Raw genomic sequence first — 26774 nt, forward strand, 5'->3', positions numbered from 1 at the left:
CTTTTAACGTTTGTTGTTGAAAAAAACTGACTAAAATATTTTATTTTGTTCAATCTATGCTGATTGCAGTTCTCTTTTTTCTGGTGTGCTGCAAAAGTGGGAAAAGTAGATGAAATTCACTGGGAAAGAAATAAAAATAAATGATTATTACCTAGGATCATTCAGAATTATTAAGTTACTTTAGTCAGAATTATTATAAGCCACTGCTGCTACTACTACTGATTCAGCTGCTACTACTACTACTACTGCTGCTGCTACTACTACTACTACTACTACTACTACTACTACTACTACTACTACTACTACTGCTACTGCTACTGCTACTGCTACTGCTACTGCTACTGCTACTGCTACTGCTACTGCTACTGCTACTGCTACTGCTACTACTACTTCTACTACTACTACTACTACTACTACTACTACTACTACTACTACTACTACTACTACTACTACAACTACTACTACTACTACTACTACTACTACTACTACTACTACTACTACTACTACTACTACTACTACTACTACTACTACTACTACTACTACTACTACTACTACTACTACTACTACTACTACTACTACTACTACTACTACTACTACTGCTACTACTACTACTATTACTGCTGCTGTTACTGCTTCTGCTGGCTGCTACTACTGCTACTACTACTAATACGTCTACTACTACTACTACCACTACTACATTTATCTACGTTTGCCACTCTCCATCCAAATGCATATTGTTATTACTACTACTACTACCAGCACCTTCTACATCCCCACCTCCACGACCACTGCTACTTATATTTACAAGTATTGTACTACTAAGACTAATGATCTACTGCTATTAGAAATTTGTCTTCTTACAACCATTAAATATCCTTTGTTTATCATGCCCCAACTTCATCAGAGTAGAGGTACCTCTGGAAACCTAAAAAAGGTTCTGTTGATAAGAAGACAAAATAAGATTTTTGTAAATCCATGTACCAACAGAATAGACCACCAAAGGTGTGTGTGTGTGTGAGCTGTACAGTAGCCGTGCAATTTTCTTGTGACTTACCGTGCGATGCAGTCATTTGCAGCTCTTGTGCTTTGGTGAGAATAATCCAATCTTTCATGACTTTTCAATTACGAATCATCTTCAGCCGACTTCTCCTCCTCCTCTCTGCCCACTCTTCTTCATTGAAAGGTCACGTCCCTATCGCCCCCCTCCCTTTTCTTTCTTTTCCCCATCTTCCAATGTCTTGAGGCTTGTACATCTTCTGAGGTCTCGTCCATGAAGCTGTTTGTTAAGACATGCATGGTGTTGCAAATGATGTTACACGGCATGTTTTTTTTAATAAGGAACTGTAGATTTTTAATTGAGATAAATTTTTCATGATTGTCAGAATTAGGTTGATGGACACGTGGAGCCTATAACACAAGCGTGATAAGAGACTTAATTGCAATTTTTGTTATAAAAAAAATACTGTATAATTATCATTATTGTATTCAATATAGACTTGGAAGGGGTGAGAGGGACGGAAGGAGAGGGGGAGGGAAAGAAAGGAAGAAGGGGGTTGAGGAGAAGAGCAAGAGAGGGAAGAGAGAAAGAAAAAGAGAGGGAGAGAGAAATAGAGTAGGTATAAAGAGATGACACGATGCTTCCTTCCCCAGTCATCATGAATATTTACAAGAGAAGTTGTCACTATTTATTCTTTTACAAGAGATAAATCCCCTGCAGCGAACTAAGGTCTGCTAAAAGCTCTAATCTCCGGTTGAGTATCTATTCGCTGACATTTCAATATGTGCATTCCTTGTATTCATTTCATGCTTCATGATGTCGTTTGACAAGCTGCATTAAGTTGCATTCGTTGTTAGTCATCTTTGTGAAGCTCCTTTCGTCTTTCATTCCTTCATTATTTCCCGAAAATGGGAAAAAAGCACTTTTACGTATTATTGTCTTTCAGAAAATTCACATAGTAATATTGCAACAATATTGAAATTACATTGTATCTTTTTATAAGTAGAGATCTACCTATGGATGTACAATCACAGCATCTATTCCAATGATAGAACAGACAAGAAAATGTCAGAATTTCTTCTTGCTTGAACCATGTCAACATACACCGTGTTTACACGCTGAACCGCAAGCAGATGCAGAATTGGCTTTTTTATTGCGTGTAAACGCGATTAACTTGCATTGGCTCTCAGTGCAGAATCGGCAATTTTGCACCACCAAAGTAGTAGGTTCAGAACTGCGAGCGGATGCAGAATTGCCTTTTTTTCTACGTGTAAACAGAAAGCCGATTCTGCATCGGCAATTGGAGCGCATTTCATTTACTTTACCATAATGACGTACTTGTAAGCGCACGGATCCAGCGTTGTCTTTATTTTGATGTATATTGTTGGTGCTCGCATCATTACAAGTTTTTGCCACATGAGCCGATTCTGCACCGCGAGCTGTGACAGCGTGTAAACGAGGTGCAAGATAAACCAAAAGCCGATTCTGCATCGGTTTTTGGTTCTGAACCAAAGCCGATGCATGTGTAAACACGGTATATATTTCAGCATGGTTGTTACATATTCATAGCATATTAATTTCAAGTTTGATATTTTAAGTCAGACATCTTATGGTAGATGATAAAGGTTAATATATTTGATATCTTTTGTACAGTCTAATTATCTAATCTCTCTCTTGTTCTTTTTTTTCTTTGATCCTCTCCACTTTTCACTTTCTTGCTGCCTTCTTTCTGTTTTATCTCTTCTCCCCATCTCTTTCTCCATCTCTCTCCCACTTTCCAATCTCTATTCATCTCTCCACCCCCTCTCTCCCTCCCACTCTCTCTCTTGTCCGTCATTCTCCAGGCATGCATCAAAGAAGGCTACCTCATGAAGCAAACAAGCTCATTCCAGGTAGGTGCACATTTTGAGGAAATAATTCAAATTTATTATTTTTTTAAAAGGGGGGGGGATGGATTTCTATTTTCAGAAAGGTGACCCAAATAATGACTAGTTTTCTAGTACTGTATACGGCTTTGCTCTTAATCACTAGTTCTGTAATTGATTTCAGGGGCCCGTTTTACACAGAGTTGCGATTGATCCAATCAGTTGCAACTATGGAAAGCCAGCAACGTCAACATCTAAAATTACATGTTCAAAATATTTTCAGAAATGATGTACTGTATATTCATGCATTCACTGTTTTCTTGACAGTTCAGTATGCTTCTCTTTGTTTCAAAGGATATTGAGCAATTTTCCTGAGAAATATTATGACATTGATTGATTTCCATATACTTTCGATTGATCGGATTCGGATGAATGGTAACTCCTTGTAAGACGGGGCCCTGGACACACAATTGGCATGCAATTGATCATAAGTTTTTTTTGGAAACACCACCTATAACTGACATTTTGTAGAATACAATTCAGAAGAATAATGTATGAACCACACTTAATTTACACTATCCCAATGCTAAATCGAGACATTTAGCCCTTGTTTGGCCTATGTATTTGTGTGCTGCTCCATGATCATAATTAAGAGAAAGGAAAGCCCATTGGGCTAGTACAAAAATACATCGCACCTGCTTGCTCTTTGGAAAATATTGGTTGCCCATGGTAACCAGTATAGGGGTGTCTAGGATCCTCTTTTTTTAGAAGAAAAAAGGTAAGGTAAGGTAAGGGAGACTCAAAAATGAAAACAAAGGGAAAATGCAGAGCCACCAACCATTACCTCTGTGGTGTGATTAGTATGTTTTTGCAACCAAATACAGCATTGCATTTTTTTCTTCATATAAAAGGAATTAGTATAGAAAAAAAGTAATATAAAATCCATATATAATCTTATGATAATTATTCATAAAACTTTACTCAATTGTAGTTAGTTAAATTAATTTAATTGTCAACTTTCAAGTAACATTTTTGTAATTATAGCAATGTGAACCAATGTCTTTAATTATTTTGCTTAAGGTCAAGTCCACCCCAGAAAAATGTTGATATGAATCAATAGAGAAAAATATCAAAAAAGCATAACGCTGAAAATTTTCATCAGAATCAGATGTGAAATAAGCAAGTTATAACATTGTAAAGTTTTGCTGTTTTTTCACAAAAACAGTTATATGCACAATTCAGTGATATGCAAATGAGATGATGTTCCTCACACACTATTTCTTTGGGTGTTTTATTGTTTGAATTGTACAATATTTCAATTTTTACTGATTAAACAATAAGGACCATCTTGACTGAACCATAAAATGTTTAAAAAATGGTAATTCTACATATTCAGGGGGAATAAAACTTTGTTTCACAGGACAATGAGGAGAAAATGAGAATATTTCATATTTCAGATAATAAAGTACAAAAGAAATAGTGAGTGAGTGACATCATCAGTCCCCTCATTTGCTCATCAGTCCTCTCATTTGCATACCGATCAGGATGTGCATATAACTACTTTGTGAAATTAAGCGAAACTTTAAATGACATAACTCGCTTATTTCACATCCGATCTTGATGAAATATTCAGTGTTATGCTTGTTGGATTTTTCTCTTTTTATTTAAATCAACTTTTTTTTGGGGTGGACTTGTCCTTTAAAACCAGAGTGAGATATAAATGTTTTTCAAAGTTTTGGTTTCTATCTGCAAGAGCAGGGCACATTATATCATAAAATACAGATTTGGGGAGAAAAATAGATTAAAAATATACAATTTTGTTCATTTTCAAAGTTTGGCAACCTGACTTAAAATGCTAAGAATTAGGACTGAACATTTAGCTTCAATCAAGAATTGGTATTATAAAAACAAAATATGAGGATTTAACCAGGAGTTCAATGTTTGGGTTATACTGGATTAGTTTAAACATAATTTCAAGTTGTGGTAGTGATCACAAAATAATTCAAACGGAATCCAACATAATGTCCACTCAAGTGTTTTTATGAAACGTTGATTGAAATACATACTGATCCTAGTAATTCTGATGATTAACTCTTTGCACACTGAATTATATTTTATGGGAAAATAATGACAAGTGTTTCCATGTTATTTTCTTTAATTCAAGATTTCCATATTGAAACATTGATCCTTATTATTATCCAAGAACTATTGCCTTTTATTAGCTTGTCTTATTTGAAGATAACCGATTATTACGATTGTTGAATTTAATTGTACGAATGTGCAAGATTGCAACATCAACGCGCAAAGGGTTAAGAAGCAAGAGAGGGAGAAGGAGAAAGTGGAAGAAAAAAGAAAGGAGCAAGCAAATGGGAAGGAGGGTAGGGGCACAAGAAAGGAAGGCAGGATTTGGTTTGGGCATTTTGAAAGGGGAAAGAGAAAAGAACACAATTGTTTCATATCTACTTTTGATGTTAAGTGAAAGAGAGAGACTAAAGAGGGGAAGGGGGGAGGAGAGTGCATGATCAAAGAAATTGTTGAAAATAGGAAAGGAGCACCAAACAAAGACATCTATGGGATTGAGAAGGAGAGAGAGAGATAGAAAGAGAAGGAGAAAGAAAGATAGAAGGGGAGAGCAGGAGTGCAGAAGGGCGAATGGCAGTCAAGTATTTCAATCCACCTGGGGGAAGATTATAGCCAAATAGGAGGAGGGCAATTTTCCATGTTTTCTGGTATTATCCTTGTCAAATCATCTTCCTCCTCCGAGAATTGAAGATAAACAGGGGTCCAGGCCATCTTCCCAACCTCCAGCAAATACAACCATACATTAGCGTGATTAGCACTTCATAGATGTACTTTCCTCTGTCCTCTTGCCCCGTTCACACCTCGCAGGTAGACCATCCTAAGACATATTTGGAAGTTTTAGAGTTATACCTATCCAAACCAGTTCTAACCAGTTGAAACAAGCTGAGACTTTTCATTGTAAATCTTCAAACTTAATCCTTTTTTTCTTTTTTTTTTGCATTGGTATTATTTTTACAGATCCATTTTAAAATTATTTCTTCGGTATTGCTATCACTATCCATGTAAACAGTGTAAATATCGGGAAGTTAAGCCTTTGTTGAAGCCGACAAAAAAAATCATGAAAAGTATGGACTATCTTGACAAATTATTGTGTATATGCTGAAAGTCAAAGTGGCCATTTTGTATCAGAAAAGTATATAGCTTTTGTGGGTTCTAGTACAACAGGCCAATACTTTATATTACTTTTCTTCTTTTTTTTTTTTCGGCAAAAAGTTCTTTGGGCTCTATTTTGTCCAAGATGTGTTGGGTTAGGGTTATAGGTGCAATATGGTTCTATGTTAGATTTAGGGTATGGAATAGTGTTAAACCCAGGGTTGAAGTTAGTCATTCGATTAGTGTGTGGAATTTAGAGCGGAGCAATCGTCGCCAGAGCAAATGTCATGGAACCCTTCTTTTTGACCCGGCTAAAACTTTACGTGTGAACAAGGCAATACGCATGACCTTCCATTCACCCTTCCTATCTCCTTTCCCATCTTGCACTACCATCGTATTTTGTCTCTCCTGGTGCGTCCTTTCTTCGTTCCCCGTCACAAAATCTTATTTTGTCAATATTTAGCTTAAATCCCAACAGACCCACCTTAAGAACTTGCTTTCATGATAACAAACTTTGGTTACTTCAATATGTCCCATTTTCATATATACCTGACCTTTACGGAGAAACTTCTAGTGAAAGAGATAGATCAGGATGGTTTCCTTATAAATCCCATTTTCCCATGACATCTGCCCTCAGATCTCTCTGCTTGTCATCAAATATTTAATTTTCTTGGGATAAGCTTTCACTTTGTCCTGTTTCTATCATTTCCCCATTAGGGAAGAATGCAGTCAAATTGCCTCTCGTTTCTCTCAAATTGATTTCCGGTTCTTTATGCTTTCTTATTCTTTGAAAATTGATGAATACAGTCCATGTTTATGCCATTTCCTCTTGGAATGTTTTGCAAATATTTGGTTAATCTCAAGTCAGATTTGATATTTACTTGAAGACAGGATTTCCCATCGGTTTTTCTCTTTGAAGTCCTCCCTCCTTTCCATCTTTCATTATTTCCTGGCAAAGAATATATATGTATTCCTGGCAAGTCTCATTAATATTTCAATTGAAGACATGATTTTGATCTTTATTCAGCATCATCTAAAATGCAGTTTCTGAGAATTTCATCTCATTTTTTTCCTTTTGGTTCTTCCTCTTCTCTCTTATTATTTTTTCATTCATTTGACTAGATCATGAATTCTTAATAGTATTTTTGTCTGTGAAACTTTTCTGACATTTATGTTAAAGTATATGAAAGCAGACAAAATTTATTAACAATGCCTGCTTGTCGATTGTGTTCTAGAAATTTATGGCTTTATATTTTGTTGGGCACTTTTATTTGCATTAAAAAAGAGACAAGATAAGGAGGGGGAATGGGATAAGGAGATTGGGGCATAGGGCGAAGGATCATGGCAGTTTTGAGGAAGGTGAAAAAGATTGCAATTTAGTTCATATCTAGCTCTGATGTTGATGGTGTTAATGAAAAGAGAGAGGGGAGGGGGAAGAAGGGGGGGGGGTTAAAGTGAGCCAAAGGATGAGTTAAGAGGGGGAGGTGGTAAAAAAGGATCATAGCAAGGAAGGGGTACAAGAACAAACAAGCAGTTTTTATCTTACCTTGATATTGATTGGGATTGAAAGAGAGAGGTAGAGAAGAAACCAGAAAGAAAGTGGCAATGGGTAGGGAGGGGGGGGGGGGGAGGATAAACGTGAAGGAGGGTGGGGAGGGGGTGCGGACAGAGGAAGAGATGGGCTGGTTTTGGCAGTGAGAAAAAGAAAAGAACACTATTGTTTCATATCTACCTCTGATGTTACTTGGTTAAGAGTGAGGTGGTTTTCAAAGATTTTAGGGAGAAATAAAATTCTTTCATAGTATTTTGGTTTGCTAGATGTTGACGATGGAGGAAGGTAAGAGAAATTATGAGAGGGTGTGTGGATTTTGGAGTTTTTTTTAATGAGGAGGGGGGTTGTCTTTTTAATAATACCTTCTATTGTTTGAGATCAAGATAAATTAGAGGGGTGGACTGGAAAAGGGATTGGAGTGAGAGAGATAGAGGCAGACAGAAGATAGAGAGAGAGAAAGACAGACAGAACGAGATAGACAGAAAGAGAGAGAGAGAGAGAAAGGGGGAAAATAGATGATAAGTGGAGGTAGCCTCATTTGAGGAAAACTTTATGATCTAGAACACGAAGTGATGTCACTCCGATAACACATCAAATTTACTCTAGTGACAAGGTCTTCTGGCGTTTATGATTACGTTTCATTTTACGTCCGTCTGGCAACTTGCCAAAGATGAAAGTTGCTTTTGATTCTCTCCTGCTCTCCCTGTCTCGCTTGTGTTTGCACCATTGTTTACTACCGATCCTTCTGTTATGTTTGTTTCATTTCGTTCAAGAGTCTCCGATTTCTTTTCGGAAAAATTTAATCACCTCATGAGATAGAACATCGGGGTGCATTCTCACAGAGAGATAATCTATTAATGAATGAATTTATTTCTTATTTCTTACCAAAACATGTGACTTGACAAAATATTTTGTTGCGTTTTTGTCATGAATGGGAGCTAGAGTGATGTTATTCTGTTATTAGTGAAGGGGGCTGGTACCTTGTACTACCATACTGCAAGAATTATAAGTGAAGAAAAACATGAGGTTCTTTCTTTCTTTCTTCCTTCCTTCCTTCCTTCTTTCTTTCTTTCCTTCATTAGTGCGTTCTTCCATTCTTTCCTTATTACTTACTTTCTTTTGTTCGTTAGTGCATTCTCTCATTCTTTCCTTATTACTTTCTTTCTTTTTTCTTCTTTCATTTGCTCTTTCACTGATTTCAATTGGCTTTTGTCACATGTTTCTTGATAAGGTTATGTTTGTCTTTTGTTGCCCCCCCCTTGCCATATTGTCTCTTTGATTTGTGGTCCAACCATGCAATATTTCTGGATTATTTGTTTTGTTAACTTATTGGAGTCCATTGTGTTAAAAGACATTGAAATATGCAGATTCCGATGAGCATTTTTACTGTTAAGATGCATTGTCAAAGCAAAGTACATTTTTGCCTTTAAAGTGATTGGTTAACATTGGTTTGACTTTTTAAAAATCTGAGCTAGAAGGTCACACTTGTCACCTGTGTCTGTGATATGTTACAAAAATGAAGCCCAGAAAAAATTGCGTTCGAAAATAATTATTTAGTGCTTCAAAAATTGAAATATAAAGTGACCGAAAACACCATCTTAATTTCATCCCATACACTTATGTGTACTTTTTAGGCGTCTATAAGACGCCTATTTACAAAATCGGGGTTTGCCTTGTAGTTTTAGCTTCTCATTCTCAATAATGGTTGTTTTCAGGGTTTATTAGTTCTAATACATGCACTTGTACACATGTTTCATCTTGGTTTGAGAATTTTTTTAATCGGCTGCTCACAAAGTTAAACAATAACTTTAATGAAATTTATGATATACAATCTTAGTTTTCTAATAAATGAAGATAAATTTTGGTTCAGACTGTAGCACTTCATAATCCAGTAATTTGTACAGTTTGGGGTAACTTAAAAGTTTTTTCAAGCACCCCCCTCCCCTCCCCCTCCTTAACTGTGGTGGTCTTGACACAGTCATGTACGTGATTCAGACTCTATTCAATTTTGTATTCATGAGAGATTTACAGTCCTTCACATTTTATGAAATCAGCAAGTGCGGAAACACTCCTTTCTGCACCACGAAAACAAAACTTGGATGCAGTTTCCGTGATGGACCGAGGTTTCTGAATTTTAAAGGCCAAGAAGATAGGAGAGACATGTAATCTGGGGCAAAGATGCGGAAATCGATACAAATTAAATTCTGGGTGGGTGAAAACAGGAGGATATTCATTTCTTGATGAGTGATGCATATATACTGCCGTTTTGGCGTCAGGCCAAGCTTCGAGTTTCCATGATTAAAAGTAGTGACATTTACATACTAAGTTGGGAATCAACTGCATCCATTTGTCTCTTTTAATCACTCACTATCTTGTCAAAAATTCAACCTTGCCATTCCAAAATTGACAATTTCACAAATTAATCTTTTTAAATAACTACATTTGAAGTCACTTATACGACAAATAACCAACCGTATAAGTGACATTGGCACAGATGTGACATGCTCTTCGCAACTTTAAAGCTGAAGGAACATAGTTGCACCAAACAATAATTTTATGAGAAAATCTTTTAATCAAGGTTAATTGTCACCAGTATCATGGCAGATCTAAATTTGGTGCTTAAAGAAATCTAACTTTGTGAAATCTTGAAATATAAGCTGAAAAACTACCACACTGAAGATCACCAACACAGAAAAGAATATGTGGGACAGTGTATTATTATTTTTTGAAAAAAGCCTGATATCTAGCTAGAACGCCACAGTGGCGTACAGATGGGGCGGGGGCCCCAAATATTTCACGACCAAAAAAAAAGAGACAAGGAAAGAGAGAAGGGTGAAATATATTATTTTCTGAATATTATGCCAAAATCTTTAAAAAATGGGTCTTTAGAATAAAAATGTCAAAATCTTTGCTCGCTCACTTCTTTCACTTTTAATGTTTTATAAATTTTGCCTGATATGCCAAATCTGGCCCCTTTAAAATTTTTGGCTCATTACGCCACTGGAATGCCATGCTTTTTTGTCCATGTCTCAGCAATTAAATACTTTCTAACATTTCCTAACAAATAGAACAGTCTACATTTCATTTATACTTACAATAACTTTGAGTGTTATTTCATTGGATTTTGTTTGAAATCCTATTCAGATCATTATCACAACTGGCTTAATGTTTAAGACAAACTAGTTCCTTAGTTTTTAGACAGAGATGACAAAACAGTCATTTTCAGGACTACTTATCGACATGGTGTATCTGCAACCATCTTCTTCACCAGGACACCATTTTTATGAAAGGGTAAAGGGTCTTGTTTGTGAAAGATTTTGCGAGAAATAAAGATCAGTATCTGCCTTAATATGCCACTGTGATTGGGAAATAAACGTTTGTATTGTTTGTGAGAAGCTAATGTAAATGCGAGTGCCATGGTAGGTGCCATGAGATGAATTACAACAGGAAGGCAAAAGATATTCGTTTGAACCAACCTAGTCTAAATTTTTTCAATTTGATATTGCTGATTGACAAAAATGATTGAAAATCTAATACTGATTGTAGAAATGGGAACTATTGATCTCCCATTGCCCAAATTGGGAAGATATATTGACTTTGGAACTAGTTTTGACCGGCGGAAGAATTAGGGCTATTTTACTGTTTCAGTTGATGAATTTGATCATGTCATAGTTATCATAAATGGCAATTTATTTCTGAAATGAGCTGGCTACGATATCCTTTTTTGGTCAGATATAGAATGTCGGAGATACACACAAGTCTATGGAGAATGTTTTACGCGCGAGGCACCTGGTATGGAACTGTTCTACTTGTTACCAATAGAGGGCTCACTATGAAGTTGGAGTTGGTGCCACATCAAGCGATTGAGTCATGAGAATGCTACTACCAGTATTACTGTAAGAAAGTAAAGAAGAGAGAGAGATGTGACAAAGACAGATGAGAGTGGGAGAGAAAGAGGGGGGGGGGGTATGTGAGGGTTTGTATGGTTTGTAGGTTTTATGGCAAAGGGTATAAGGTAATGAAAGAGAAACACAAGGAGATACAGATGGAGACAAATACACACACACACACATACAGAGAGAGAGAGATAGAGACGATTTCAGCATTTAGCAGCATAGCCAAGGTAATATTTGAGGGTGGACACTCAATGGGGAGAAACCATCATACGTGTTGGCGCCCTCTTGTGGTCAGAAGCTGCCATTTTTTAGGTGGGAAGAATCCGTAGAGTACATTTTAGTTCTAAATGCTTCCCTCTCTGGAATGGTTGACTTATGCATTTTTATTTTTATATTTAAGAAGGAATATTAAATTCAATTAAAAATAACTAAAGATTTTTAAAAAGATTAAAAAAAAAAGATCTTGGGTACCACTTAAACAAGCTGTGTTTGAAAATGCAGAATATATTTCATTGAGCAAATTAAGAATGCATGATATATTAATCGAATATATTTTTTTATATGCCAGATTTGATTTTTAAACTTGGTTCTTTGATTCAATCTTTCATTTACTGAAATTAATGGATGTTGTATTAAAGTAATCTAACATTATTTCATTAGTTTTTTAAAATTGTTTTGGTATAAATCATGCACTTATTGATAAACTAAACTTTGCAAAGTAAAGGTTGATAGGCATTGATTTTATTTGTATAATAACTATTCATTGTCACAGTGTAATGAAAAAGAAATCACTTGCTAACTGTATAATGACATTCTAATTGCAATGTGCTATATATAACTGCATTCAAGATGCTGTGTAATTACATTTTAATGACTATCTAATTACTTCTAACTTTGATACAACAAACCCATTTTTCTCCCTCGTTTCTGCTATAATAATTGTGTAATCAGTTATATGCAGCACAAGTACAGTGACATAGAGTGAAATTTATCAACAGCTTCACCTTGGCATAAGCGAAAATTTTTGAGCATATTTTGATATACACCACACTCCCCACCACCGTTTTGGCTATTCACTTATTAGAACAAGACTGACAATGATTTGCAGTGGATACATGCACCTCTTTTACAGCACCCCCCCCCCTATTCATCACATATGAAGGCAACAGAAAGCACCCTTTTGCATACCAAAGCTTAAACTCTAGATGAATTTGCAACTTTTTTTTACCAATTAACAATTAAAGTTACCTCTGATTATTTTGCTACTGTTAGAAAATGTTTAAGTCTGATTTAATTCCTATTATTTTATTTTTGTTTTGTTATACAGAGATGGAGAAGGAGGTATTTCAAGATTAAAGGAAGGAACCTTTACTATGCGAAAGACAGCAATGTGAGTATATAATCCTTGTTTATTTTTTTCCATGGAGGCAGGAAGCATACCTGCCAACTATTCCTATTTTGGCAGAATTTTTCTGATTTTTGAACTCCAATTCCGAATTCCGATTTTTAGACTTAGCATTCCGATTTTTGGGGTAAGTCAGTATTGTGTGGAATAAAACAGCAGTGTGTGATTGCGTACTGATGTTATCCAGGCTAGTTCTTGAAAAGATGGTGTAGAATTTAGATCTTGACTTAATTTCTTGAACATACTTGCATCAAAGTTTATATCTTACAGTCACAGACACACACTTATCCACACTCACCGGAGCAGGGGAAGGGGGGGGGGGGGAGGCGCCCCTACTGAGGCGCTCCGTGCCGTCATAGCTTTGATACTGATTTTTTATTATCAAAGGTTGGCAGGTATGAGGAAGGGTTCCATGACATTTGCTCCTGCGACAATTGCTCGCTGCAAATTCCACACATTATTGGAACAACCACCTTCAATCCTGGATTTAACACTATACCCTATCCTAAACCTCACCCCAAACCTAACATTAAACCCTTTTGCAACCCTAACCCTATATCTTAGATGAAATTAAGCCCGGAGTAATTGTCACTGGAGCAAATGCCTTGTCGCCATAGGAAGAAAAGTTTTATTCATGATAAATGTTAAAATGGCTTGCTATACATTTTGGCATAAACAGACTAAATTGATCTTGCGTTTGTACCTGAAAAAGTTACGTTTAATCACATCTTAAATGAAATCAATCGCAAGTCCTAAATATGCGTGTATGATTGGCTCAAAAACAAGTTGCGTTTGATTTTCTGAAGTTTTGTTTGATTTCATCTGTTTATGAAATCGGCCCCAGGCGTGACAGACCCTTTAAAAAGTTTATTGTAAAAAAGAAAAAAAATTAAAAAAAATAGCGGTGAAGGGTTGAGGAAAATCCATTAAAGACTTCATAAGTTATTAGAACTTCAGATTTTTAATATGTGATGTCATATGCGAGCAGCTTCCCCCATATATCGTGTAGTAAACAAAAAATAAATGAAATGTTATTTACTCAAAAAATTGAAAAAGTTTTATTTTATTGTGCGTTCAGTATATTAACAGAAAAATCATCTCACACCCACTCATGGAAGAAACAAATTATCAGTCACCATGCACCGTTAAATAATTGAAATTTATACATTTTATATTACGTAACATATGGGGCAGCTGCTTGTATGATGTCGCAAAAAAAAAATATTCTAATAACTTTCTAAATCTTTAATGGATTTTCTTTAAACCTTCACCAATATTTATCATTATTTTCCTGGTAGTTTCATAACAAACTTTTGGTCTGGTTGAACTTCCTTTAATGGGATTTTGAGGTAAAAAGACTTACAATAAGAAGTCCTTTGACATTTACATTTCACATTTTGACCAAACATCCATGTATGGACATACCCTCTCCTTCCCAAACATTAATAAAGCACAGGAGAAAATGTGAAACAACATTTGAAATGACGAAGCTCTTGCTGTCCCAACACGGCTAATTCGATCTAGAGGACAAAAATCAATTCCTGGAACGTTGAACCCGAGCGAAAGAGCGATGTTTAGCATGTCATGTGATATGGCTAATCGATCGAAGAAAGAGGGCCGCTGGGACATTGGTGGCTTAATCGTTCTCTGTCTTGAAGGTCTCTCTCTCTCAATCTCTTTACAAATCAACTATTCAGGAGAAGTCTGTTGTCGCTGATATCGTGTTTCTATTAAATGTTTCTGTCAACTTTGAGGAAAGTATTGTGTAAGAGAACATTAGGACAACTTCCTAGAAATAGCGATGAGAGTTAGAAGTTTGCCAAGAGGCCTAGTTGATCTTTGTCTTGAAAAAAAAAAGATGAAAACTTTTTTATACTATGCAAATTCAAATTCTCATGATTGCAATGTGTTCTTGTGAGTATCGGTCTCCTTTTTAGTCTGCAATTACCAGAAGATTACTTCAGAAAATTGCTTGAAAAAACAATTCCAGGTCTGGGTAGAATAAACAGTAAACAGCATAGGAAATTAACTAAATGCTTGTTTAGAAAATCTGCACATACAAGATACAAGGGAATATTGTAAGCTTATAAAGTTTGACCCTAAATGAGTAATTTTGGTCCATTTCTATTCCAGGTAAAATGAGCGTGAATCTAGGTCATTTGATACTTTTTTCCCCTAGGAACAGAGCCCCAGCTGATGATGATGATAATATTTTCATATGTCCAGTGTAACCACTTCTGTTTCAAAACCAGCGGGCAATGCATGCCATGATATGCTAGTGTTACCCTTCTCTTATCTAAATGCTAAGTGCCAAGCTTGATGGCAGGAAGTAGCTTTGTTTAAGCCTTTGGTATGGCTCAGCTGGGGATTGAACCCACTACCTTCCATTTATGAGACAAGTCCTCTACCACTGGGCCACCAAGGAATCCCTGGAGCCACCATGACCAGTTTGTAATGAGTGAACAAATGAAGTAAACACAAAAAAACAGTTTAAGCGACTCCATTTTCCTCTTTAAATTGGACATGTTTTTAACAACAAAGCTCTTGTCATGATACAAATTGACATATATACAGATGGTGAATGCGGCCAAGACAGCGAGCCATCGACTGAGATACGATACGATACGGCGAGCGATGGGATTTCTCTCCTTTTAATGGTGCCGACCGATATCATTAGGGACGATCTATTTTGCCTCGTTTATCTTCCTGAGACGAACCCCTTCGGGAAAGGAGGTGGCGTAGAGTCAATGACGCAGAAATCATTGTCTGGGACCGAGGAGGATTATGAGGGGGTTGCATGGCATGGCACAGATAGTTGTTTACCGTATAAATGGGAATAGATGGAGATTTGATATGAGAGTTGACTTTAATGGGAGGAAAAAGAGGGAAATGGATTTCGGTAGATGAAGGGCAGCAGGTTTCAAGAAGAGGGAGAAGATTTTCCACAAAATATGCATATTGCCTAAAAAAAAAAACATATGGACTAACTGTTTAACAGATAAATGCAATCTAATAAAAGATGAGGAACCTTTTAAAAAGTATAGCTTCTCTAGCTTACCAATTAAAGAGAAAAAGATGAACAAGAGACGCCAGTTTGATAAGTAGGAAGAGGGAAAAATGAAGAAAAGAAGATAAGGAAAGTACTAGAAATACAAAGATGGATAAGTGCATAGGAAAAAAAGGAAGGGAAGAAAGATCTTTTTTATACTGTAAGTCGATAATGGAAGATGAAAAGATAGATGGGGAGGGGAAGGAAGAAACTGTTTTATTCTCATCTTTCTGTTTGTTTCTGTTTCTCGGTGTCTGTATGTGTGAGAGAGGAAGGTGTAAAAACTAAAAAGCATTGAAAAGTTAACTCTGTAAGATAAAAAAGGCTTTAATGTGAATTTATACAGTTTATCTCATCTGATCATGCTTTCCTGTGCCATGTACCACATACTAGTAACACTGATGAATAAAAGAGCAACTGAGTTGCACTTATATAACTTTGGGAACACTGCTTAGTTCCATTGCAAAGTTCATTGAACGGGACAATGAAAGTGTTTTGAATTGTGGAACGTGCCACTCCAAGGCTTACCTCAATCACTTCTTGATCACTTTTTTTCTCTCTAGAGAAAGGATTAGAAAGGGAGTTTCTAATCATTCTGTCCGTGATGTAGATCGGATCATTTCTTGCTTGGAGCCCAACATGGGTTTTCTCTTGGCATTTGTCCAGGCAGTTTAAAGATGAAGTACCGGTATAATGTTGGAAGAACCTCAAAAAGAATGTGTTACCGATTTTTATTTAAAGCTCGTCAGAATGCTAAATAAAAAGGCAAAATTTGAATGCTGTAAGGTTTTTTTTTATTTGAAAATAAAGGCGGTGAGTAATTTTGTTCAGAATTGAAAATTAAAATCCTAATCCTATTTTACAGGAATGGTCAGTGCTGTATATTAAAGCCAAGTCTAAAGCTATTCATCTCACGATGTTACGATAAAGAAATCGCCATTATAGACCCAGTCCGGAGCTAAAAGTGAAATTGACACATGAGAAATATATAAGCTACATAGTACAACAATGTAAGTTTTATGCATATTCACCGCTTGACAGCTGAGTATTTTTCTTAAGAAACACTAATCTGATTATGAAGAATAATGAGAAATTATTCAGAATTGAGAATCTGTAAGAAATTCTTGTCTGATGATTAATAAGACATTGGTAAAAGAAATACATCGTTTTAAAAGTTCATGTTAATTATTGGAATAGTACATCCAGCTATCAGTGATATTTAAAAAATGCGGTTTTAATCCTCAAAACAGTACATCATGCTATCAATGATATTTACTGTTTCTGTTGTTCTTGTTAGGAAAGCGGTAGCATTTGCTCATCTAATTCTTTTATAATGATTGATAAATGATTAGACAGTCATAAACAATTCATGGTTAAAAAATCATTTTAATCATTGAAACGGTACATCCAACTATTACTAGTCCTAGTAAAAAAATAATGTGGTTTCTTTCTTTCTATGAGGGAAGGACTTATCATAATTATTATGCTCATCTAATTGATTGATACGACAGTAATTATACTACTTTGGAAATACATTATAATCATTGAAATAGTACATTGCACCATTAATGATGCTATAATCATGTGGTATTAGTGGATTTATCAGATGACAAGATTGAGGAAAGTATCTCCAACAGTTCTTTTTCAATGCCAATGATTTAAAACACAGATACAAATGACTATGTGAATACTAATTGATTTAAAGCACTGAAATATAATTATTCTCATGTAATAATACTCAAATAAAACATTCATGGGCACAAAACTTTGTGTTTTCCTCAAGAAAGGAGAGTGAAAACATCGCTGCCATAAGCCATTGGGATATTATTTTTTACTTGTGGGGGAATTGTGGTTTAGTGGTTATTACTCTCGTCTTTTAATCGGAGAGATATTGGTTGATTCCCAGCCATGGTGTGTTTTCCTTTAGCTTTTAGCAAGAAATATACCCACATTGTGCTGCACTGACCAAGGTGAGGTGAATGGGTACGCTGTAGGAAGAAATTCCTTGAATGCTTCAGCGCCTATATGGCAGCACAGCTAAAGCCGGGATAATAATAGCAGCACTTTGTATCCTCGGGTAAAAAGCGCTCGATAAATCCTGCTAGTATTATTATTATTATTACTTAAATTTATTTCTATTAACAAAAAATTCTTGTTATGGATGGTTTTATCAAATTTTTTTTTAAATGATGGATATTAATCTAAAGTAGATATGATATTAGTGATGTAGAGATCTTCTGTAATTTTATAACTGTAGGTCTGAGTCAAGTTATGTCAGTACTTCTTGCATTGTATTATCCTAGAGGCTGTTTCATAAAGCTGTTCGTAAGTTAAGAGTGACTTAAAGAACGACTTGTGATCCTTTCTTGTGGTTAATGATATTCACCATTAAATGTTCATTGGGGCATTTTCACGGTAACTGACATTACACGGCACAATGTTTTCACACCTTTCATTGTGTGTATCTCTAAAACAACAAATGATGGGAGTTTGCTTTTGATAGAGTTAATAAAGTGAACCTTGCTGTATAACCTGATACTAGGTTTTCCTATGTAACCACATTTTTTTACGCATCAGCAAGCAAAAATGTGTCGGTAACTGACATTACGCAAAAGGACATGCAATTTCAGGGTGTTCATTAAAATTGAAATATCTCATGTCCCTGAGTAGATAGAGTAATAATTTGAATATGTAAATATACCTCTGTTACTAGGTTAAGATGTGTCAAAATATTAAACAATTCGTTTTTGTCTTTTGGGGGCTATGATAATTTTTCCACAACCATGCTGGTAACTGACATTACGGTAACTGACATTACACTTAATTTGCCATAGAGATAACACATGGAAGTCAAATGTGTGGAATCATTGCATTGTATCTTCTGTGCAGAGCTTCACATGAAAGTGAGCTTGATGTGGAAGTATACCCGAGTTTCTAGGAACATTTCAATGAAAAAACTTTTTCTTTTTCTTAATTCCTTTCTTTGATTTGAACATTTTTATCATTACTTGTCGGTAACTAACAATACACATTAACATTTACCAGTGCTATATGATTTTCAAAGGCATAATTTTCTTGGTACTTATATGTAAGGCTTTTTAAAATCATAAAAGTTTCATAATACTTCACATTTTTAATTATCAAAAGATAAGATATGTATGTTTTACTTACTCGGGGGGGGGGGGGGGGGGTCATAGCAGCTACATGTTTTCCTATAGTAATTTAATATTGCATTGACTGTACACATGGATTTCTCTGACTATACACCCATAATATATTCATCAGTTTTATATTGACTTTTTAAACCTTTTCCTTCTCCAACCTCCCCCTCCCCTCAAAAAAGGCAAAATAAATAAGGGTCTCCTCCCCTAGGCTACATGTACCCCTCCCCTGAATCTCATGCAGCCATGTAGTTTTATTGATTTCTATTCTGGTCAGTGCAAGCGATGCTTGTTCATATCTGTCGGATTTCAATTCTCTTCATAATTTGTTTAATCATTTTCTTTGCTAATTTCTTTTTTAAGCTGTCAAAAAAGAATAAACTCCAGCTTCTAAACTGAAACTGAACTATTTGTAAATTAGAAAAAAAAACCACAGTTTTAGTAGATCCATGCAACATTGATCAGAACTGTCAAATTTCACTTTTCATCTATACTTGTAAACCAAAAACAAAATTGTATCACACATCCACACTACTAACAGGTATAAAAACCAGGAATTTAAAGCGAGGCAATGCTCAAAAGAATCCTAGAAACTAAAAAAGGGACCCTGGAAATCCCCTTCATCACAATGTTAAGCTTAAAAAATGTTGCAGATTTAGGCAATAGGTTGGGAAAAGTACCCCCTACCCCCCCCCCCAAAAAACCAACAAAAAATTGTCTGATACAATTAGGTACTTGGTGCATGTACAAAACAATTTCATAGTAATTTTTTTTTGCCTGATGGGAATGCAACTTCCTTCATAATTTCATATAGTATTCCTTGTGAACTATACCTTTTAAAAGTCAATAGCAAGCCCCTTCTGGTGTGACTTTTAAAGTGAAAGACTTAGATAAACAAGTATACAATATTTCTTCACCATAAAATTGACCACATATTTGCATTTCAATATTGGTAACCAACGTTTTATCATGGTAACTGACATTACATCTCGGTAATTGACATTACATTTTCCACTTGGTAACTGACATTACATATATTTAATGGTACCCTATGGCTTCATTGTTAATTGGTAATCTTGAATTTTGGTGTAGAAGGGAGGGGTGTTACCTAGAGAGGAAATCTACCAAGTTTCATTTAATATATCCTCTTTTCCAGGAAATTAGAAAAAAAAGTTCATGTTTTCGGTAACTGACATTACATACCATATCACATACTTTATCAATGTTTTTTTATCAGATGAATGAATTACTGGTGTTCCTTTCTGTGGGATTTTAAAAAGTGTTATAATAGCAAGCTAAATCACAGGCGAAAACATCATGATCAAACCTGTTCTTTAAAAATCTGTCAAAACAAAATATGTATCAATATACTATTTTCAACACTAATTTGTATCCATACTTTGGCAGCCATTTTGAAATAAAAAATGGCTGCCAGAGTCGGAAATTTTTTTGTCTCGGAAACTTCAGGTCTTGTTTTATTAAAAAACATAAAGCATTTGACATGAATATCAACTTGATTTTTTTGCCTCTGTGTCCATCTGTGGTGAAAATGCCCATTGGTGATTGTTTAGCGCGAAAGAAAGGATCACCAGTTGTTCTTAAAATCGTTCTTAACTTACGAACAGCTTTATGAAACACCCACCTGGATTTAATATTGCAAAGAGAATCATGTGTTTACCTAACCTGGGTTGAGTGTGGCGATTATACAATAATGTATTGCTAAAGAATATTAGTGCTGTGGCGGGAGTTGAACCCTGTACCTTATGCTTCACCGTACAGAGACTTCTACACAAACCATATGACCTCTGTATTACCATCAGTAATTTTATAGAACTATCATACTCTTTGTTAGTTACTCTAACATGTTATATGTAGGGATGCTTTGTTACACTATCCATGAAGGTACGAATGAAACAACATGCCTATCGTTGAAGTTGAAGTCATAAGTAATTTTTAGTGCTCAAGTCAACAAATTTTAATGATTTTGACTTATTTGGGTGACTTGTGCTCCTGTCGCTTGTGTTGTAGGAAAACCAGAATAAAAAAAGATAATGACTTTTTGATTATGATCTTTTCTTGTAATTTCTCTATTGTTCAGGCTATTTTCTGTCTGAACATTGTCAAGTGAAATGCAAATGTTTCACTTGACAAAGGTTAGAAAGGAAAAGTTACAAAGTCAAAGGAAATTCCACCCTTGAAATTGCGTCTCCATCACGTTGGCGTTTGGTGGCCGACCATATTCATGTTGGCTTAGAAAGGATATCCCTTGATGCATACAAACCCCCCATATCCCTTGATGCATACAAACCCCCCATGCCTTATGCAAACACCATCGCTAACACCAGGCAGCGTAAATAGCAGTTAATTTGCAATTCATATTGAGCTGGAATACACGACGATGCATTTTCTTTAGAAGGTGAGAAGTCATTTGGATGAAGGTGATACGCCGTATAGATTTCAGAAGTGTAGATATTTGTTGAGGGGGCGGAGTGGCACAGTCTTTTTCGATTCAAAATGCCATGTCGTGAAAATTGATAGATTGCAGGGGAAAAAACAACAAAAAATCTCATAATTATTTGGTGGCTTCATGCAATAGAACATGCCAAGAAAGAACCCATTTTTTTTTTAACTTTTTCTGTTTTTGTTTTAATTGGGAAAAAGGAAGAACATTGAATATTAAAAACACTGTCTATAGTTGATATCATGAAGCTCTCGGACTCTCTGGTATAAGCAGTGTGCACAATAGGAATTCGAATTTATTGATTACAATCTGACTTATTTAAATTTCAAATGATACCAAAATCATAAGACCTGTGAAAGTAATAGTGTTTTTATATTCTAACACAAAAAGGGGTGCTGGATTATACATCTGAGTATAACTTTTTGAGTGAACATTTCTCTTAGCAATGAAATGAAATACTCAAGTTTAAATCAAACTTTTTTACCCCTTCCCCCAAAAACCAATATACAGTATCAATATCAATGCATACATGTATGATTATATTTAATGATACAACTGAGAACTTACATATAAACAAAATGTACAAACATAGAATATATCACTGCCAAGCTGTCATTATTGATTTCTGATATTTGATATATATTTTTTGGTTAATGGAAGGTTAATGTATTTGCTGTGCGTAAAATGATATGAGTTAAAAGGCTTTAGTCTAAACAGATCATGCCATTTCATTAAAAAAAAACCCATTGTTCATGTGAGGAGGACTATTATATGTCACTTACAAAACAATTTTCTAAATACGTACAGGCACTGAGAAAGAGCTTTTATTGACCAAACAGTTATTTTTCCTCCCGAGAAGTGTGACTCTGTTCTGAACCACATCATCTGGAAGATAGCCATCTTCTAAATACAGTTTCATCGTTAGAGTGGGTGTAAGCTCGTGTATCTTATTACCTTTGTCAGAGATAACAGAAGAATCATGACTCGCGGGACCACAAATTAATTGTCATACATCAATAGAAGTTTGAGAGATAGATTGATCTTTGCTGTTGACATCGCTCATGTGCATGTGACTATGGATGCACGTGGGTTGTCGCCAGCCAACGCCTGCCCTTCAGAGGCATCCACTGATTCAATTGATTCAATTGTGTCGTGATTTTTAAACCCAAGGGATTTTGATATTGATATCATGATGGCTGGAATGTATAATAGGATTGGGAAGGCTGACTTTGATTTGTTATAATTCCAATACCCCTAACCCTAGGTAAATTGCCACTTGGTCTATGCCCACTTCGTCTACCGTTCCTTTGGTCTCTTCCCCTTTGTTTTAATTCTCATTCGTCTACAGCCGTTAGTGTATGTATCATTTGTCTATTTTCCAGTTAGGCTGTTAGGCTATACACACTTAGCTAATATCCACTTGGTCTTACACCACAGGAATGGATCCAGAATTTTCCAAAGAGGGGGGGGGGGCATTTTTTGCTGTAAAAAATAACAAGCCCCCCGCCAAAAAAAGTCTTCAATCACAATCAATGGTGATTTATATCAGGAAAAAAATTGACAAGCAAAAAAAAGTCTCACTTGCGTCAACACAACATATTACCCTAAAAATATTTTTAATGCCTTTAAAGGGGGTGGGGGGGGGGGGCACCGGCCAGATGTGACCATACCTGGATGATCCACCACTATAACACCACTAATGGGGCGTTGCAAGAAACGTGCAATTGATCGCAAGTCAATTTTAGGTCCAAAAATAAATTGAAATTTGTAATTGATTGATGGCCTGCTTCTTGCATCAACAAGTATAAATTGATTTGCTTTAGTTAAAATTGATCCATCACTCATAAAGTTGCTTTTGAAATTTGCAATTGATTGCAAATATTTTCTTGCAACACCCCCTTTAATAGTCTATATAGTTAGATGATCATTTTAAGGACCAAATTCAGCAAAGTAAAAAAAAAGGTAGACAATGTGAAATTAGACCAACTGGGCATTAGACTAAATGGATATTAGACTAAAGTGTAGTATAAGCTCAATGGCAGTTAGAACGAATTGATTTCAGACCAAATAGATGTATAGCTCATTTATTGACTGGGCTGCACAGTAAAAACAGCATTTACAATTTTTATTCAATGTTTAGTATATAAACCTAACAGTTGTTTAAATCAAAAAAGTGTTTGAAATCTCAAAGAAAGTTTGATCTTTAATAATTAGTTCTTGATAAATTTAGCATGGTTGTTTAAACCATTAAACGACTTGTAATGATCATATGGTTAGAAAATTGGAAGAAAAAGATAAATGCTTTATTGAATTGAATTGAACTGTAAACAGCGTTGTATGAACTTTTAAACATCGTTTCTGCTGTGTGGGCTTGATCTTATCTGGGTTCCCTTTCAGCTGTAGATATGAACATAGTTTACCTTGTAAAGCCAATAACTTTTATTAACAAAAGAGATATATTTAGAAGCAAGATCTCTCAATCTGAGATCTGCTTGGTCCTGTCTTACAAAAAGTTGGGATTGATTTATGAAATAAAAGTCAAAGTGTGATTGATCAATTAGAAATTAAGATTGATTGCAATGTGAGTTTGATTTGAGTCTATTGCAACGTATTTGGGAGATGCGACCCTGGGATCACTTTCACCGGTAGATATGGAAGATATGGAGGTGGTTTGGATTGTAAAACCAATGACATTCATTAGCAAAGAGATAAATTTTGAAGCCAGGGCCCCGTCTTACAAAGAGTTGAGATTGATCCGATCAATCGTAACTATGGACCAGCAACGTCAACATGCATGTTTGTTCAAAAAAATTCTAGATATGAATGTATATCCATAAATTCATTGATTTCTTGACAATTTGGTGCGTTCTCCTTTGTTTACAAAGGATATTTTGCAAATTGACACTGATGGATTTCCATAGAGTTACGATTGATTTGATCAATCGTAACTCTTTGTAAGACGGGGCCGGATCTCTCCAAATCAATAGCTATCGATTCTGAGCTTCTGTCCATATGAAAGATGTGTCTTGAGCTTTCATACGGAAAGGGGTGTATTATGCTGACCCTGTATCCTGAAAAAGACTTGAAATAACTATCATACAAAATTGCATTGAGGCCAGCTAGACATGCTGTCCCCAGTGTAACCCATTTTATACCTACACCTCAAGCGTTATTGGCTTTGGAGTGTGGGATGATCATTCTCATCATGTTAAGATTTATGAAAAGATGATATAGTGTTTGGAAAAGAGGCCTACACTCTATGGCCCGTATTCTGAAGTCAGGTTTTTTAACTTAGACCATGGTCTAACTCTGTGCTAAAATTATGGGAAGCCAGATGTTTCAAAATTTTGTTGGCAGTGAATGCTTGTCATGTTTACTGTGCTCTTTACTAATTGTTTACCGGTATTTGATGAAGACAACTGTGAAATTTATCCTTCCCAGACAGTTAATAATGTTTTGGGAGTCAAATGAGCTGATACATTAAACCTCTACTGTTAGAGATTTATGTAACAACTGGCTTTCCATAGTTAAACCACAACTTAAAACCAGAGTTTGAATTAAACCCAACTTCAGAATACGGGCCTATAAGTATTATATAATGATTATTTGTCATAAACATCTTCCATTCCGAGAGGATAGTAGCTTGATTGTTATATCAATATCCCTTTTTATTCAAGATTATGTAACACATATTTTGTAAATTTTCATTTCTTTCTGACCAATTAAAACTAGCAAATTTTTTTTAAAATCATTGAGATCATTCTTTATTATTTTCAGTTAATCTTTTTTTTTCCTTTTTAATATCTATCCTTGATTATCAGGTCAAAATAATAGTCTGTATGACAAGTGTATGTACAACTGTACCATTATTATAGTAACCTATTCCTTCAAGTTTGTTAGGTGCACACACTCTTTCTCTCTCCCTCTCTTTCTTACGTGCTCTCTTTCTTTTCTTATGTTTTACACACTATTGTTTTTCTTTATTTACTTCAGTCTGAAATATTTGAAGAGGTTGATCTGACAGATGTAAGCGTTGCCGAGAACAGTACCAAAAATGTTAACAATAGTTTCAGGGTAAGTCATCATTTTCAAATAATATTGTTAGGGGCCTTTATCATATCCACAAAATTAAACAATCAATGGCCATATACAGTGCGTCCCAAAAAAAACTATACACTTTTGAAATGGCTGCCAAATAAAAAATTGTAGCACTTTGGGGAAAAAGACTTACATATATGGAAAGCCAATAAAGTCAACTTTCAAATGACACCAAAAAGTTGGGAAACTATTCAGGCTTGAGCGAGCACTGCCCACTGAAACAAAGGGTATGAAAATTAGGGTGGGCTGGAATTAGCCTTCCAATTTATGTCAGTTTTTGAGAGGCAGCAAATCCTTTCGAACTTGCAAAGTTAAGGGCGTTGTGATAAATTAATGATCAACCGTGACCAGTTTTGGTTGCATAAGCAAATTTTATAAATGATTAAATTGAACTTTAATGCATGAGTGAACACAAATTACACTTTTTGGGCAGCATTTCAACTTTATTATTTGGATATCTTTTTGGGCAGCATATCAACTTTATCATGTGGATTTCAGCAATGTGTTCATGGGAGTCGGGAGAATAGGGGGTGAGATAGGACTTAAGTGGGAGAAGTAGGTTGATGGAATAAGGCTCAACAGAACATTCAGCCCCTGCCCCCTCCCTCTTTCCCGCCCTCCCCTCCTGTTGAGAGACCAATGGCTATTGTCATGTACGCGTGAAGTCCAGAGCAGAATGTTGATTTAATGATTCATTCTGAATCGGGGCATCAACTTTTTCCTATCAATAATTTAATCAACAATTTATCAGTAAATCAACTCATTCAATGTGCAATGTGATCAATCAAACATTCATTTTTTTTCAATTAATTATTTCATTAATCATCATAATCATTAAATTTCTTGGTTATCATTCAATAACAAAACTGACCATCAGCCACCGGTCACTTGGCAGTTATAAGTTTTGAATACGCTACAATCCAGGAAGTGAGACAGAGAGAGAGGGGGGGGGGCTGGGAAATGGTGGTGGAGAGGGGAGGTTACATATGACTTTTAATTTGTAATTTTTAAAGGACAAAAGGAAGAGGAATGCCCTTTTAACCAAGTCTTAGCATATCTCGCCCTCTTGCTTGTAACAGGTACCATCGCATTACTCTGACTCTCACGAACACACTT

At 35.5% G+C, this 26774-nt stretch overlaps 1 protein-coding gene across 1 annotated transcript in view; it reads left to right on the forward strand.

Moving 5' to 3' along the window:
* Positions 1–2843: 2843 nt before the first annotated feature.
* LOC135156980 (aspartate and glycine-rich protein-like) overlaps positions 2844–26774 on the forward strand; it is a 27791-nt gene continuing 3860 nt past the window's right edge. The window contains exons 1-3 of the mRNA XM_064111226.1: positions 2844–2889; positions 12812–12874; positions 25554–25634. Of these exons, the coding sequence (XP_063967296.1) occupies positions 2866–2889; positions 12812–12874; positions 25554–25634 (168 nt within the window). The 5' untranslated portion in view covers positions 2844–2865. The remainder of the gene's footprint in view (positions 2890–12811; positions 12875–25553; positions 25635–26774) is intronic.

This window comes from Lytechinus pictus, chromosome 16 (genome assembly GCF_037042905.1).
Source record: "Lytechinus pictus isolate F3 Inbred chromosome 16, Lp3.0, whole genome shotgun sequence".
NCBI classification, from domain to species: domain Eukaryota; kingdom Metazoa; phylum Echinodermata; class Echinoidea; order Temnopleuroida; family Toxopneustidae; genus Lytechinus; species Lytechinus pictus.